The 18,486-nt window shown below is 42.4% G+C and overlaps 1 protein-coding gene across 1 annotated transcript in view; it reads right to left on the reverse strand.

Moving 5' to 3' along the window:
- Positions 1-18,486, reverse strand: part of nfx1 (nuclear transcription factor, X-box binding 1) — an 88,237-nt gene that overhangs the window by 40,908 nt on the left and 28,843 nt on the right. Inside the window, exons 7-13 of the mRNA XM_085988258.1 lie at positions 15,758-15,897; positions 13,320-13,419; positions 8,728-8,945; positions 5,904-6,001; positions 5,308-5,338; positions 2,377-2,459; positions 1,241-1,349 (exon numbers count right to left, since the gene is read on the reverse strand). Coding sequence (XP_085844384.1) covers positions 1,241-1,349; positions 2,377-2,459; positions 5,308-5,338; positions 5,904-6,001; positions 8,728-8,945; positions 13,320-13,419; positions 15,758-15,897 — 779 coding nt within the window. The remainder of the gene's footprint in view (positions 1-1,240; positions 1,350-2,376; positions 2,460-5,307; positions 5,339-5,903; positions 6,002-8,727; positions 8,946-13,319; positions 13,420-15,757; positions 15,898-18,486) is intronic.

The following is an 18,486-nucleotide window of genomic DNA, read 5'->3' on the forward strand; positions in this document are numbered from 1 at the left end:
AGGCAGACTTGAGCTCCAAACAGGTTTCCAGTGGGAGTTGATTTGCTGCCTGGCAGGAGCAGCAGGAGGTCATGGCAATTTTAACCACTATGCCTCATTTAAATGCTGTCCGTCCATCTCCCCCCTGGAATGTGCATGAAGAGGGAGCAGAGCAGTTTCTGGATGACAAAGTTGGGTTTCCCTTGGCCAGCCACCAGCTTCCAGGTAAGTGGTGGGGTGTGGATTTTGGGAGGGTCTTACAGGAGGGAAAGGGGATGCCCTGACTTTCCTTGTGGGGAGCGGAGGGGCATTCCTGGCCACACAAAGGAAAATTTTAGATTGTCTGAAGGGCTTCTTCTGTCTTCAGACCAGCTGCAGACTACATAATTTATTCTAAGCATTAGCTCTCTTCTCCAGCTTATTAACTATAGATAAGCTAAAGATGAACTGAAAATGTTGTTTTCTATTTTAGGCAAATTGGACATAGCTAGCCCAATCAAATGGTATTTCCTTAAGACATGAGATCACTGAAGGATTATGTCTTCTTATTCAGAAGTAGAGGAAACTTTGTGCTATCTGGAGGTGAGCTATCTGGCAATCTGAAGCCACCGGCAAAAATCAGCAGCCGTTTTTTATTCTTTTTTTGTTTGTTTTTTTTGCTTTGTTTGAACAGTCAAGCTGTGCAAGGTCTGTAGCTATAGCAACAGCTTCAGCTACAGAGCTTTAGGGCCACACCCGAGTGTTTAGAAGCTGTTGCTAGGCAACAGTGTTTGTTGTCAAATACGGAGATAAGAATCTCCATATCTCTCAACATTAACTCTGGAGAGTACGGCAGTTTTGAGGCAACGGCAGCAGCTCGGTCCCGTGGGTGCCGGATAGCACAAAGTTTCCTGTATCACAAATTTTGCAGTGTAGTAGATTTAAAAGCTTATTGAGCAAACAGTCCACATGAAATCAAAAAGATCTTCTGAAATTCTGCAATGGATTCACGGGTTTGCTTTGCAAAAGACTGGATTTTTGTAGAAAAAGAAGTCGTTTTCACAGTGGATAATCCAAGTCCCTGAATCATTCTATGCAATTATATAGCTAAACAAGTAGGCAGACTCTGCATTTATGTACTCATGCACTTGGGACATGCATCTGCTTTCTTGCTATTGTATAACCAACTTATAAATATATATTATAGCTTATAAATTATTACATAGTTCACAGACACCAAATCAAATTATTATGCAACTATCTTTCAGGACTTCCTACGTACTACTTTGCCAGCAATTCTGACAGTTTCCACGGTGACAAGGCTCCTCACACTTGTGCTGTCCACAGTTAAGCTTGTGTCCACAGAGAAGAAGACACTTATGCTCGGTATCCTTGGAAAAAAAATAGAATGAAATGAACTGGTTACATTACATGTGGCATTACATCCTCTAAACTATTCCAAATACCGAAACTTGTCTTTAGCAAACATCCCGTCATTAAGTATACTATTCAACAACTTGCCTGGCATAGAGATTTCAATATGAGTCAATTAATGCTTTTATGGAAACACTAGTGGGTCTGCTGTGGTATTCCACGAAACAGGGAGCAAGGGAGTGAGACATAGTAAGCAGCATTAAGATGGCAGAGGAGCAGAAAAGGCAGGCACAGTTTGAAGCAGAGGAAATTGTGATAAGCTATATAGGAGTAAAAGCTGCATATATTCAGGCAAGGGCAAGTGCATGGTGGGTACTGGCCTGTGCCTTTAAGGCCACAAAGTCAAATTGCTCTAATTAAACAGCAAGTGATGCCTTAGGAGTTTAATTGTTGTCTAGTGAAGAAATCTTGCAGATTGCAATGTGCTAGTCAGTTTTAGGAAACAGCTAGCATTTTAAGATCATTACAGATGAAAAACAAAGTGCGAGGTCTACATGTGTTAGACGTAATGTTAAAAAGATAAATAAATAGATAGGCCATGGATACCCAGCATTGACCATCATACCGAGGTTTACAGTCACGTCATAATTATTGAATTTAAAGAGATTACCAACACAAAAATCATTCCCATCTTTCTTTTGGTATTGTGGAATAGGTGGACGCTCCCATCTTGTTCCATTGTTTTTGCTGTTACCTGGTGTCATAGAAGATACCAATGCAACCATGCTGATGCATGACAACTTCCACACTGAAGGCTTATCATTGCAAGTTTGTCTAGTGATAATCCAGCTGATTAATGAAAATGGTATAAATTACATTTACTGACCTTTAATAAAAAAGAATGAATGATAGATATATCTAGATACATTTATCAAAAATGCTCATGATTGTCACAATGCAATATATTTCTGTACTGCATACTACATATATTAAACAAATAAAGTGGGCAGTAATGAAACCTCAAACGCATTTTGTTCCACTTACCACACAACAAACTTCATTACACTTATGGCGGCCACAAGAACGTTTCTTATTGCAGCGCTTATCACACAAGAACAGCAGATCTGCTATAGGAGAGATTTACAGCAAAGAGAGGATACTGTAAGAGAGGATATTATACAGCAGCTCATGAAGACTTATCCCTACACAAAGGCCAATCTCCTTTCAGAAATGCAATTGTGTAGGTACTACAAGCATTATTATATTGCAAATCAAGATCAATAACATCTCCAATGTCAAAAAATACAAGGTTTCATAATTTTGTAAAGAGATAAAGAATTGAAAGCAAAAATACAGCAAATTTCTTTCCCACTTCCCAGCATTTTGTTCTTGAAACAATTTTTTACTACTTTGTAATTTAAAAGAATTAAACTCTTCTATTTAAGTAGCCACATTGTTGCTTAAAATATATGCCCTATATTACATAAGTGTTTTAGCTATGGGTAAAACACCAAAACAAGTGCCATACAAACCGTTAAATAAAGAAACCATTTCCAGGATTTTTCATTGTAACCAGCAAGTTCTAATCACCTTTTCTGAGAGTAAACTGGCTGCATTTATGCTGCGGCTACCAATCACAGACCAGTATCTATGGAATGTAATGCAAAATCAGCAGACCCCCAGTTAAAATGGTGATTGCGGTTAGCTGTTGATTGCACTATCAGTCAGAAAACAGCTCTGCACATGGGTCTTGGATGCATGTGCTCCATAGCGAAGCTTTTGAAAAAAAAGTTAGCAGAGCAGAGGTGGGAGCATCGGTTCTTTCATAACATTAAAAAATCCCCAGATGCCTAACGAATCATTTTTACACTACATCTTCGCATCAGGCTGAAGTTTTACTGCAGCCAGTGCAAACTCGTTGCGATGTGTGATGGCCCCAGGCATTGATTTCACATCACTTGGTTTCAGTGTGCTTGGGAGCTAGATGGGGACTAAAAGGTACGCGTTTCATATTATTGCAAATACTATAGTACAATTGCAGTGTAAGTAAATAACCAAAAGAGGTGTACTTGGTGTTCATTTCTTCAGCTCTGAACAATAGAAAAGGCTAATTATAAAACAGTGTATGGAGTGTAGGACTTGGCAAGTTATCAAATTCAGCCCTGGTGCTGTGGGAAGACTTCTCAACAAAAAGGGACAGGATGGGGCAAAAGCTACAACACTGGCATCTATCCGACAATGTGGAAAACTGCCCAGGTATGTCCTGTCCACAAAAAGCAGGACCAATCCAATCCAGCCTATTACCGCCCAACAGTCTACTCTCAATCATCAGCAAAGCGATGGAAGGTATCATCGACAGTGCTATCAAGCAGCATTTACTCACCAATAACCTGCTCACTGATGCCCAGTTTGGGTTCCGCCAAGACCACTCAGCTCCCGACCTCATTACAGCCTTGGTCCAATCATGGACAAAGGAGCTGAATTCCAGGTGAGGCGAGAGTGACTGCCCTTGACATCAAGGCAGCATTTGACTGAGTGTTGCAGGAAGGAGCCCTAGTAAAACTGAAGTCAATGGGAATCGGGGGGGGGGGGGGGAAACTCTCCACTGACTGGAGTCATACCTAGCACGAAGGAAGATGGTTGTGGTGGTTGAAGGTCAATCATCACAGCCCCAGGACATCGCTGCAGAAGTTCCTCAGGGCAGTGTCCTCGGCCCAACCATCTTTAGTTGCTTCATCAATGACCTTCCCTCAACATAAGGTCAGAAATGGGGATGTTCGCTGATGACTGCACAGTGTTCAGTGCCATTGACAACACCTCAGATAATGAAGCAGTCCATGCCCGCATGGAACAAGACCTGGACGACGTTCAGGCTTGGGCTGATAAGAGGCAGGCAATATTCACGCCACAGAAGTGCCAGGCAATATCTCCAACAAGTGAGAGTATAACCACCGCCCCTTGACATTCAATGGCATTACCATCGCCGAATCCCCCACCATCAACATCCTGGGGGGGTCACCATTGACCAGAAACTTAACTGGACCAGCCACATAAATACTGTGGCAACAAGAGGTCAGAGGCTGGGTATTCTGCAGCAAATGTCTCACCTCCTGACTCCCCAAAGTCTTTCCACCATCTACAAGGCACAAGTAAGGAGTATGATGGAATACTCTCCACTTGCCTGGATGAGTGCAGCTCCAACAACACTTAAGAAGCTTGACACCATCCACGACAAAGAAGCCCGCTTGATTGGCACCCCATCCACCACCTTAAACATTCACTCCCTCCACCACCAGCGTACCGTGGCTGCAGTGTGTACCATCTACAAGATGCACTGCAGCAACTCACTAAGGCTTCTTTGGCAGCACCTCCCAAACCCACGACCTTTTCAACCTAGAAAGACAAGGGCAGCAGGCGCATGGGAACACCGCCACCTCCAAGTTCCCCTCCAAGTCACACGCCATCTTGACTTAGAAGTATATCGCTGATCCTTCATCGTCACTGGGTCAAAATCCTGGAACTCCGTACCTAACAGCACTGTGAGAGTACCTTCACCACACGGTCCGCAGCGGTTCAAGGCGGCGGCTCACCACCACCTTCTCAAGGGCAATTAGGGATGGGCAATAAATGCTGGCCTTGCCAGCAATGCCCACATCCCATAAACGAATAAAAAAAGTCAGGCATCACGAGCACTTGTCGTACACTTTTTAGCAAATAGCTTCAAAGTGGCTTTGGGGGATGTTCCCTTCATCCTCTCACCCAAAAATCATGTATGGTGTGTGGAAACTGAAGAAAGGGAGAAAAAGAAAAAGAAAAAACTGAAAAAAATGTAAAAGCTCATTCGATCTATTTTTTTTTAATCTTAAAATTAAAATTAAACATAAATAATAATTTTACCCCAACTTCTTACCTGATTTATGTTTTATCGCTACCGTAACATTTTATTAAAACAGCTGAAGATAGCTCAGTGCTTACCTTCCTTAGTGATGTTGACACAGGGAACATCCTATGCAGAAGATGAACAATTATTACACAAGCTGAAATGCTCTCATTGACTCAAAATAATTTTTCTTAAACTGTGCAATTTTTCTCCAAGATTTTGAGCGATTAAAATGAAGTTATTATTGTAGAATTAAATCCTTCTCCACATCTCTATCACTGAAGAGACAAAGTAAACAGCTCAATAAAGGAATACAGTGCACTTATATTAGCCATTGATATAGTGGACAACCACTTACAAATGGCAAAGCCTCAGATCCTAAACCAAACCCATAGATTAATAGTGAATCTACTGCTACATTTGGGCACTAATGCTACTTTAACAATTGGTGGCAGTTGTAAGAATTTTTTGGTTTAGGATTTGGCATCAACTGTTCCCTGTCTTCTAATGCTGCTAATCACTAGCTATGTGTGACACTGCAGCTGATCTTGTATCCTGATACAGCTCCCACCATAATTAAAAACATCGGAATACAAGTTTAAACTTCAATGCCAGGAGTGTATTAGTATTGAGAATGACACGGATAATGTAGACACTATACATTATACTACAGAGCTGTCCTTTCACTCGCCTGCTTTTTAAATCCACACCGACAGTTAACAGTTGAAGTTCCAGCACATGGTCCACATTCACCTTCATGGCAAAGGTTATTACAAGTATGAATGGAATCTAGATTTCAAGAAAATCTGTATTAATTCTGGACATGAAGCTGCATCTCACACTTCCCATAGCTACAAAATGATCTGAATAATGTTGAAAGGCAGCTGCACTGTTCATTCAGTATCAAGGGAAGTGGCGGCAGTGCAACACTGTACAGTATTTGGAAACAACAGAGTCGCGAGATGCTAATTTGACGTAACACTCTTCTGGTCCCCCAGCAAAAGGCAGATACCTCTCAACATGAAGAAAAGGGAGAATTAGTCTGAGGGAGCAGTCACTAAGCCACACTTCTTGACCATACTTCAGAATTTCATAGTTTCACAATGCTGTCACAGTATTACTAATTTGTGTACTAGATGACAAAATAACATTTGACAAAGAATTGTCTGCACTATACTCTTAATGAACTGCATCAGATCTAGTTCGATATGGAGCAGGTTCCAAATTTTTCCATCTTGATCACATTTGCTTTGGTGACTTTGCTTTCCACACCAGAGCGTCTGAAATGTCTTCCTTTTTGTCTCAGTCAGGGCTTCCCTCCAGTGTCGAGAGGACCTTTGACTTCTGTCCCATTCCTCGGGCCTATACTCCCAACAACAGGGTCCACCCTTGTCTTTAACTTTCACCCCACCAGGCCCACATTTGTCAGATCATCTTCCACCATCTACAACATGATCCCACCACCAAGCATACTTCCTCCTGTTTCTATTTAAAGAGTCACCATTCACTCCAGGATACTCTGGTTTACTCTTTCACTAACCCAACTGGCAGCTAACCATCCCCAGGCACTTTCCTGTAGAACTGCAGTCGATGCAACACCAAATGCAGGGCCCCAAACACTTCTTCGATGTGAGACAGCAAATTTAGATTGTATTTGCTGCTCATGGTGTGGCCTCTTCTAGAATGGGGATACCAATCACAGATTAGGCCACATTCCCCAAATAGCTCTATTCTGTCTGCAAATGTGACCATGACTCCCCTCTGGTTTGCCACTTCAACACCCCACCCCTCACCCACCCCATCCCACACTGTATTTGGCTTCCAACACTGTTTCAACTAAGCGCAACACAAGATACAAGGGCAGTATTTCATCTTTCTCTGGACATCCGGAAGCCCTCTAGTCTGAAACACTGACCATCAATTTCAGACTTTAACCATATACAGCAATTTTTTTTTAATACAGCTGGGGGAACTGGTATTATAGGGTGGGTCTGCCGGGAGGAGGCGGCATAACATCCACATCAACAGTGTGCTGGTTTAGTGGTCTGCGTTCGTGGTGTTGCCATTTTCCCCTCTTTACCCCATGTTCTGTCAGCATTTCATTTCACACCGATCACAGGGTATTTTTTCCTCTTCCTCCAATTTTCCCAATTTCTTTGTGGGCCTCTCCCATGTCTTTCATCCTCTCTCCCATGTCTTTCATCCTCTCTCCCATGTCTTTCATCCTCTGAATCATTTGCAGCTTGTTCTGTTCCCTTAATAGCTTTCCACTGCCTCACTTATGATTTTTTCTATTAAGCAATTAGCAGATCATCAACACATTAACTTTCTCTCTCTGATTCTGTTCACAGAATCACAGAAACCCCACAGTGCAGATAGAGGCCATTTCGGCCCATCGAGCCTGCACCGACACATATCCCACCCTATCCCTGTAACCCCATGTATTTAATCCCCCTAACACTAAGGGTCAATTTATCATAGCCAATCAACCTAACCCGTGTTTCTCTTCCTTCCCCTTGGTCTTTCTAACTGTACTAAATTGCTCACCTAACTTAGTTTACAGTTCTGGTGCAAGATACACAAATGTTAGTGTGTCTTTTCTCTTTACAGATGTATACTGAGATGCTATGCATTGAGCATTTTTTGTTTTAAATCTCCGATTTCCAGCATTTTTCCTTTATATTTATTGTACTATGTTTGAGCACCAAATAAGGGTTGTCCTGAACAAAGCAGTATGGCTCATCAAGACGAAGCCTATTGTAACTGCACCCGCAGTATGGTTCCCGCTTTTCCATCATAAGCATAATTATGACAAACACAGGTTAGGATGAGCAAGGGTATGATTTTACTTGGTTTAGAAAATCTAATATTTAGTTTGGAAATAGATTCTTTCTCCATATCATGAATCTCAATATACTGAAAATATTAGACATAGATACCAGAAAGTGAATTACAAAGCATCAGTCTGGTCAAGAGGTTCAAATGAAATCAAAACTTAAAGCAAAATTCAAGCAGTTTAAGAATATCTGAAACTGGAGTGGAGTACAGCTTCTAAGTCCTAAAAATATACTATTAATAATGTTTGTCTATAAATCATAAAGGTAGCAAATTTTCTTTTTGAATAGTTTCTAAACCACCACAGTTCATTGAACCATTTGAAAACTAAATTAGTGCTGCAGATTATACACGTTGTACTACTACAGATACAGGTAATTCTGTGACAGCTGTCTTATTTCTGGGTTATTTTAACAGATTACAGAAAAATGTACAACAATATAAGTAACACTTTAATGATCATACTACCAAATGCCAGAGAATGATCAATACATGTTACAGGGTATATAGATTTGTCATTGAAAAATGTGAAATCTACTTTTAAAAGTTTAATCAATAAACCTGAATGATTAAGTAACATATACTGATGATTTAAAAAATAAAATCTCAATTTTAAATAAGATTTTTTTTTAAAACCGATTTCAAAAACACAAAAAATCAAAACCATCTGTTCTCCTCACCATCAGCACCGCAGGGTAGAGGTTTGCCACAAGTCTTCCCACATGATGGTATCGATTCGGTGCAGTTCCTACGCTCAGGGTAACCAAGCTCTAAAAGTTTGCACAAAGGAGTCTGCCCACAAGGGCAGCTGCGCACCAATTTTGGCAGGCGAGGACAGAGCTGACATGCAGATGGGTGGCACAGCTGGAGACAGTTATGGTTTCCACAATTGAGCTTCCTAAGGGAGTGAACATGATTAGGATCCATGAAACTTCAAGGTGAACAATGGGGTGTAAAGGTCATGTTACAGAATATACCAGACTGATGCTTGCTACCGGTCTTCAATACCGATAACTACAATGATGCCATGCACATTCTGAATTATATTATAGAAATTTAAATGTTTAAAAGAATATCATTTGCATTAACAGCATAAGAAGCTCACAATCAAATTCACTGGAGTGAAAAAATTGATTTGTTTCCATCCAAAAATATTGGTTCTAATCACTTTTGCCATATGATGTGCCACTTGATTTTTGTTAAGTGAAACCTCACATTCACACATTATATGATTGCAGAATATTATTTTTATAAATTAGTTGGCATAACAATGTGGCACAGATAGAAGCAAATGTGGAAGACAAACATTTCACAAACTTAGGCCTAGAAATTCGGTAGGCTTAGCGCCGCATTTGAGGCGCTAGAGGGCCTAGCGCCGGAGTTATGGCCAGTTGAGAAATTCCCTGGGGCCCTAAATTGGCGTTGCACCGGTAGCGCTGCGCCGGCACCGATGACGTCATCGGTGTGCGCAGTGTCCCGGTTGCCGTGGTAACCCGGCCCCAAGCCGAAATTCAGTTGCGCCCGCCTCGCCCGTGGCAGGCGCAACTAAGACTCTGGCAACAGAGTCTTCCCCCAGTGTGCGCCGGCGCATAAAGGTGGAGCGGCGGCCGGCCGCGTTCCCGGCGGCCGCCTGCCCGCACCTCCCTTCCCGGACTCCTGCATTCCCCCCCCGCGGCCCTGATCAGTGTCTGATGCGAGCCCGGCACTTCCCCGAGGTGCCGGGCTCAGATGTCGGGTCAATCCGCCGGACAGTTGTCGGCTGCAGGCAGCTCCTCCTTAACAGGAGGAGGAGGCCTGCAGTTCCCCCGCCTGCCGCACCGCATCGGGTGCCGCAGCGGGGGATTAGCGCCGGGAAACCCAAGTTCACGCCCGTTTTGAGGCGCTAAAGGAGGGTTTTAGCGCCCGCCGCCGTCTGGGCCCGGCGCACCCGAATTTTCGTCGCGCGCTGCCGCATTACCGCTGGTGCAAACTTTCTGGCGCTACAGCCCTGGCAAGACCAAAACCCAATTTCTAGGCCTTAATCCTCGTGGCTGTTGAATACACAAAATAGCTAGAAAAATTGTACTGAAATGCTATGTTATGGATGCATCTGAACAGTAATCAGAATGATGAGGCTGCACAAGCAACTGATTACAGCTCTGCTTGTGAGAAATAGTGGCACGAGACACATTCTTCCATGGCTTCAGATTTCCTGTGGCCCCTCTCATTTGCAAAGTAAAAATGTGCATGTTACTGTTTATATGTATGATTATCATCCATTAATGAACCTCCCACAAAAAATTCACAATGTCAATACTGAGTTATCGTCATAATGGTCTTTTGTTCATTTAAAATTTTTTTTTTTTTTTTTTTTTTTTTTTTTTTTAAAATCGGTAGTTTGATTCTATGCCTTTGCTGCAGAAAATGAAATATCTTACAACGTTAATTCTGGAATCACAGTTCACTTCCTTAGACAGAGGGGTAGAGTTTCCGCTAGGTTACGCTGGATTTTCCAGTGCAATTCGCCCGAAATCGGCCAAACCAGCACAAAAGATCCGAGAATTTCAAACGCAAATTACGTCCAGTGCAAATCAAGTTTCTGTGATTTTTGCACTGGTTTAAAAACATCACGTTGGTTTAAAAAAAATTGCGCTGGAAGGCGACCCCACTCACAAATCAAATTAATCACCCTGGCGCGTTTCCGCTAATTGCGCCCGTTTGCGGGCCTTCGAGGAGGCTCTTACAAATTAGCTTTTTTTTTTTAAAAGGTGCAAGGGCACTAATAGGCACCTTTTTAAAGCATTTAAACATTAAAAATATTTAATTTACTAAGAAACTGACTACTGCACATCAATAAAACTACTACAGGAAACTCTCTTTTAACCGGCACCTAAATATCCAGAAACCTCTCTTAACCGGCAAAATTCAGGAGTAGGTTCAGGTAAGGTTTTACTATATATTAGTGGCCGTGTAACTGGGGTTTCTGGATCTGTGGCTGTGTAACCGGGGTTCCTGCACCTATGGCCGTGTATGGGGCTCTCGTAAGTATACCTCTCTGTAATCCGGACTTTTTGATCAACCGGCACCACGCCGGTCCCGGATAAAAAAAGTTTGCTGTAAATGGTTCAGTATAGTTTTAAAAAAAAGTCATTTTCAGTTATTTAAAATCTGGTTACTCACAGGTGGTGGACAAGACACTTATTAAAAATGCTTATTTTGTGTGATACCCATTTTCAGTTGTATTAATAAAACTGCACTAGGTTACCACTTTTGAGTACATCAAGGAATATTTTTTAATGCAAGAAAAGAAATTACATTCTAAAATGCTGCCCGATTGCACTGGTTCATGGAAGATTTTACATTTGTGATTAGGCAAATTAGTTTGAGCGGAAACTTGAACCATAAAATCAATTCGGAAAACTAGTGCAATTTTGAGCGCAATTTGCGCTGGGATTGCCAATTGCACCTTGTTCATCACTGGTTAATTGTTTAAGTCTATGTTTTTCTCCCTTCTAAATTGTAACATAAATAACAAATAACCAAATCATATTTCACAAAACCAAACCTCCCAGATTCAATTTTCTCCCCAATCAAAGTCCACAAAGAATTTGGATATAACCTCCCCTTACATGCCATAATTTCCTGTGTGTTTTTTGTAATCTGTTTTTTTTGCTTCTCCCAGGAGAGCAGGGAGCACTGGGGTTGTGTTGCCTAGTTGCAACACATCCGAATGAGACAGACCCGATGGACCAGCTGGTTTGTGTCTGCCCATCTTTTAATGTATGTTTGTATGCTCGTAACACCCACAAACACATAACACACTTCTCCCCACAGTTCACAATCCCCACCAGGGCAGCGAAATACCACTTTCAGAGGCATGATGCAAGCACATAAAATGCATAAGGATTTTATTTACTATGTAAAAGATTAGAATTCCCTGAAATCATACAAAACGCATGCTCCCGCAATCTGGGTCATTTTGCAAGTGCTCGCTCACTGAGAAGGTAAAACAGAGGAGTAAAAGGAAGAGAAGAAAGAGAAAAGCAAAGCAGCAGATCGAGCAGCACCGAAGTAAATGGCACTTTTCAAGACTTACCAATATTCTTAGCTAGAGGGCTGCAAGAGGTTAGAAGAATTAAGTGACTAGCCCCAACTCCAAAAAGCTTGGGAACCACTGCTTTAATCAACAATATGCATAAAGCAGAGTCCTTCTCCAATGAAGGAACTTTCTACTTTGTTTCAGGTGGAGATCGGGACGAGACAGAGAAACAACTGTGGTTGACTGAAAATACATCCATTCTGTGAGAGAGAAAAAAAGATGGAAGGGTACAGCAGACACTAGAAGGTGTTTATTTTGATTTTAATTTAATTGCACTTTAGCAGCAAGGCTGGTGGGTGAGATAACAACAGAAAGGCTGGAATTTTCTGAGGTAAGAGCAGGTGGGGGGAGAAGAGGGGAAGTGAAAGTTGAAAAAATGTGAACCCCAACCCGCCCACTTTCACCTTTCACTCAGGCGGGATGGGAGCCGGGTTGGTAATTTACATATGATAATGAGGCCTCAAGCCTCCACTTTAACCTGCTTTGCAGATTTTACTGCAGGCGGCCAGGGATCCCGGGGCTCGAGAGGAGCAGGAGTGCTTCATCGCGGCCCTCCCAAGCTCGCCCGCCATCAGCCTGCAGCCCCCCGGGTCAGGGATCGGACCCCCTGGGGCCTGTAACACCCCCCAGGATCGCAACTTGGCCCCGGGGTCAGAGATCGAGACTCCAATCGGACCCCCCATCCTGGGCCCAGCACTTAACTGTTGCTGCAGCCTCCTTGTCCGAGTTCCCCACACAACTAGAAGCCAGCCTGACTTCGCACGCACACTGTGGAGTTAAAACCGTGCTGGTGGGACCCAGGAAAAATCCAGCCCAAAGTTAGAGACAAGCAAATGCTAAGGGGATACAAAGAGACAGGGATTGAACACAGGATGACAGAGATTAGAGAACAGCAAAAAGAGAGAGAGAGAAAAAGAGAGAGAGAGAAAAAAAGAGAACACAAGGGATAGAAAGACACACACACACTCAGACCTGAGCTAAGGCAAGAAGGAACAAGCAGCAAGAGAAATCCTGTTTCCAGGAAGGGGAAGGGGTGGAAGAGAAAGAGATTTCTGGCTTCGCTGGGAGAGATTACTTTTATTAGTAGACCCACATTATAAAACAGTATATTTTCCGACTCACTGTGAGCACTGTCTCAGGGAGGTCCACCAGGCTAAGTAAAAGATTACAGCATGCATCTGTGTCTCAACTTACCTGTCACAAGGTTTCTGGCAAGAAAAGTAGCCAATGCCATCATATTCTTCTTTGTCTGTTCCACAGAGAACGTCTCGAAAAATAGCTCCACAGTAGCAGGCTACAAAGAGACAAATTAGCAACAAGGATAATTGACGTGTTTTTTCTAGTCTGCAAATTAGCAGGCTACTGGATTACTGCACTTGAGCAGTTTCACAATGCAGAGAAAAAGTTGAGTCAAAGAATCATGAGTTACACTGCATCTACAGTATAGAAACAGATCTTTCGGCCCAACTTGTCCATGCCAGCGTTTATGCTCCGCATGAGTCTCCTCCCACCATCTTCATCTAACCTTATCAGCATATCCTTCTACTCCTTTCTCACTCATGTGCTTATCTAGCTTCCCTTAAATGCATTCTGCTATATGCCTCAATTACTCCTTGTTGTAGCGCATTCTATATTCTCACCACTCCGGGTAAAGAAGTTTCACTTGAATTCCCTACTGGATTTATTAGTGACTATCTTATATTTATGGCCCCTAGTTTTAGACTCCCCCACAAGTGGAAGCATTTTCTCTACATCTAGCCTACCAATTCTTTCATTATCTTAAAAGATCTCTATCAGGTCACCACTTAGCCTTCTCTTTCCTAGAGAAAAGAGCCCCAGCCTATTTAGCCTTTCCTGATAAGTATGTCCTCTCAGTTGTGGTATCAGCCTTATGATTATTTTTTGCACCTTCTCCAATGCCTCTATATCCTTTTTATAATATGGAGACCCAAAACTGTGCACAGTACTCCAAGGTTCTATATAATTTTAACATGACTTCTCTGCTTTTCAATTCTATCCCTCTAGAAAATGAACCCCAGTGCTTGGTTTGCTTTTTTAATGGCCTTATTAACCTGAGTTGCCACTTTTAGTGATTTGTGTATCTGTACCTCTAGATCCCTTTGCTCCTCTACCCCATTTAGACTCATATTTTCGAAGGAGTATGTGGCCTCCTTATTCTTCCTACCAAAATGCACCACCTCACACTTATCTATATTGAAATTCATTTGCCAATTACGTGCCCATTCTGCAAGTTTATTAATGTCTTCCTGTATTTTGTCGCAGTTTTCCTTAGTATTAACTATACCCCCCTATTTAGTATCAGCAGCAAATTTTGAAATTGTACTTCCAATTTCTGTTAACACTGGTTGTGGGAGGTGAAGTTTTGTTCGGTACTTGTGTGGTAGAAAACCCATGAGGTTTCTATAGCAGAGACATGATTACAAGTCTAAATCGTTTATGTAAATGGTGAACAGGTGGTCCCAGCACTGATCCTTGTGGACCACCGCTTCACACCTTCCACTAATCTGAGTAAATACTTTTAACGCCTACTCTCTGCTTTCTGTTTTGTAGCCAGCTTGCTATTCATTCTGCTACCTGTCTATTGTGCTGTGCCTTTTGAAAATGCAAATATATTACATCTATCTACTACATTACCCTTGTTTACACTTTGTTACTTCTTCAAAAGAATTCAATATGGTTGGTCAAGCATGACCTTCCCCGCTGACTACTCTATTTTATTTTTGGTTTCTAGATGTTTTTCTATTACATCTTCAAGTAAAGATTTCATTACCTTTCCTGTCACTGACGTTAAGCTAACTGGCCTATAGTTCTCTGGACTTGCTCTATCTTCCGTTTTAAATAATTGTAGGAATATTAGCTGTCCACCAGTCCTCTAGCACTATTGCCTTTTCTAATGAATTGTTATTATATAAATAGCGTCTCTGCTAAATCTACCTCCCACAACCAGTATTAACAGAGGTAAACTGTGGAAATCTTACAAAAAGCAAATATAATGCCACAAGAAATTGATTATTGAAATTGGTTCTGAAACCTCACTCACATCAGAAATGTATAAAATGTATTTTCATTGACAAGCTATTTTAATAAGCATACTACATATTTAGCACAAATGGGAAGTGCTCACTATGCTATCTCTTCAAATTAACTTTTTAAACCTAACCCAGTGCCTAATGATTGGATTTCAATACATTTATTAGTCATAGTCTATAATCTTAGATACAAAGTCAGCATTTACAGACACAGTTGTGGAAATGACAAAAAAAAGGTACAACTTCCAGATCAAAAGATCCAAGACTCTGATGATAAATAGAAAGTTTGGGGAGGAGTAATCCAAGATCTGTGATCAAATTAAAATGCCAAATTAGCCTTCATAATGTACACAATAAATTACTTTCTGAACCAGTGACAATCCTTTTATCCCATTAATATTGTTAATTAAGACAGAATGACACAATCTTTAAAGATTTCTACAACTGTAGCTGGCATATTTAACTTCAACCAAATTCTCCACTGCAATAAACTATCCCTATTTGAGAGGGTAAAAATTAGCATATGAAAATCTACCATCTAGCCAGAGTGTTATACCAGGGATAGAGACTCTGGCCACTTACCTTGCTGAACTGTAAGTGGACATGGCTGGCACTTCCCTGCATGGCACACCTGAGCACATGTATGCTTTCCACAATTTAGGAGATTATCACACACGTTATTGCAGTGAATGGTTCCAGGCTGACCACAGCGAACTGACTGACTATGGAGAGGGGAAAAAATTTAAATCCTCGACAGGATTCAAAAATTTATTATACAGAAAATAAACGAACAAAAGATACTGGAACGTTAGCATATCAGATTAGTCATGAAATACCTACTGAAGTCACATAAAAAGAAAAAATCCGTTACATTTAAATATTGTGTCTCATTTTTGTCTTTAAGAAAGTCAACAAGAATGTCACGAGTGCAGCATCGAAGTTAGATGCTGTGACAAGGAAACAGCAAGAAGTCTGACTGGTTTGCAAATGGTTTTAAAATTATGAATGAGCATCAGTCTCATTCCTGTACTAAGAAAGAAAGGGAATTATGATGAAGGCAATTAATAACTTTTCCAAAGAGTTTGGTTCATAAGCCAGCAAATATTCATCAGCCTAGTATTGTTTTCTCAGAATCTCTTCCTTCAATGTGTGCTTCTAAAGTCAAGGTGCCCAAAATTCTACACATTATTCCAAATGTGGTCTTACCAATGAGTTATACAACTTGTTTTGACTTAAACACCCATGAGATGCAGCCCAGCACTTAATATCTACAGCCAAAATCTTTTCCCGTTTGGCACCGTAGTCAATATGGGAATAAGTGAATAGCTCTTTCAGAGAGCTGGCATAGTTTCGATGGGCTGAATGGCCTCCTACTGCACAATTAAATTTCCAATGTGCATTAGTTGACATTTAATGAAGACATGTTTAACCTTGGCTGTAATGCTCCACATTGTTAAAAGTCTAACACCCATTGTCTAGGTTCAGACCAGAAGAATGGCTGCTTGGGAAAGGTACCACGGGGCTGCTGATACCCACAGAACCATACCAAGTCAGCACCTTCAGGCCAGGACTGGAAAGGCAAAGAGGCACTTAGAAACCCATTCCCTTCAAACAAAACTGTTGGACTATAACCTGGTGTTGTGTGACCTCTTACATTTGTCCACCCCATACCAAGTCAGCACCTTCAGGCCAGGACTGGAAAGGCAAAGAGGCACTTAGAAACCCATTCCCTTCAAATAAAACTGTTGGACTATAACCTGGTGTTGTGTGACCTCTTACATTTGTCCACCCCAGTCCAACTCCGGCATCTCCACACCATTCCCTTTAGATTTAACTTGCTGTTACAATTCTGCTGTCCTCACCCAGTTGTAGTATCCATTACAGCATTCATCACAGAATTTAAACCAGACTTTTGCATGACTCCCTAATCAAAGAGGGGCAAGGAAAACTTTGAATATGCCAAATGCACTGGGAAAAAGTTTCCAAAACCAGTAAAAGACACTTGAAATAAAAATTCTTAGCAGGGAAGAGTCTATTAGAAAACAAAGAGCTTTCTTAAAAAAGATGAGAATTTCACACTTAATTTCTTTAAACCTGGTGTTCAACATTTACATAGAAATGTAGAAAAGGTTAAGCCAGAGGCTTTGTAGATCACATTGTTGGATGGTTTCATTTCATTGGTTCTCTTTCTTCAGAAGCGGAGTCAACACTAAGTTACCTTCAAATCAAAACGTTTTATCCTCTGCTCTATTTTCAAATTAAAGGTTCTGAGAAATTGCAAGGCTGTCAAGAATATGAGTACGATACCAATATCCTTGCTAAACACTTTCCAATGAAATGCAGGAGAGTTAATGAACATCTTTCATGAAGCAATAAATTATGTATTAACTAAATCCATTTTATTCCAAAACCTTTGACAAGGTCTGCTGAGACAATTTTTAAAAATTAATAAAGGTCACTTTAGACATAAATTAAGCATGACTTAGAATACTTTGAAAGAATTCACTACCTTCCTTGCGTTCTAGTGCTGAAAGTTGCTGTAGTAGTAAATAGAAAATTACACAAGCAGCAATAATGATAAAAAAGTATATTTGAAGAGCTCAGGGCAGTAAGTGGGTGGCCATCCAGCAGGGTAGGAAGAGGCAGGCAGGCAGTGTAGGAATCCACCGGGAGTGTTGTGCTCTTCACTGGGGGAGGGAGCGAGAGAGAGGGCGAGGGGAGGGGGCGAGAGGGCGCGAGAGGGAGGGCGCGAGAAGGAGGAAGCGAGAGGGAGGCGCGAGAGGGAGGGCGCGAGAGGGAGGGAGCGAGAGAGAGGGCGAGAGGGAGGGAGCGAGAGAGAGGGCGAGAGGGAGGCGAGAGGGAGGGAGCGAGAGGGAGGGAGCGAGAGGGCGGGATGCGAGAGGGCGGGGAGCGAGAGGGAGGGAGCGAGAGGGAGGGAGCGAGAGGGAGGGAGCGAGAGGGAGGGAGCGAGAGAGAGGGCGAGAGGGAGGGGAGCGAGAGGGAGGGCGAGAGGAGGGGGCGCGAGAGAGAGGGGGAGAGGAGGGGCTGAGAGAGAGAGGGGGAGAGGAGGGGGGCGAGAGAGAGAGGGGGGGAGGAGGGGGCGAGAGAGAGGGGGGGAGAGGAGGGGGCGGAGAGAGAGGGGGGGATAGGAGGGGGCGAGAGAGAGAGGGGGGAGGAGGGAGCGAGAGAGAGAGGGGGAGAGGAGGGAGCGAGAGAGGGGGAGAGGAGGGAGCGAGAGAGGGGGAGAGGAGGAAGCGAGAAAGGGGGAGAGGAGGGAGCGAGAGAGGGGGGAGAGGAGGGAGCGAGAGAGG

This window comes from Somniosus microcephalus, chromosome 5, assembly GCF_052327205.1.
Source record: "Somniosus microcephalus isolate GS21.2 chromosome 5, FLI_Smic_1.0, whole genome shotgun sequence".
NCBI classification, from domain to species: Eukaryota; Metazoa; Chordata; class Chondrichthyes; order Squaliformes; family Somniosidae; genus Somniosus; species Somniosus microcephalus.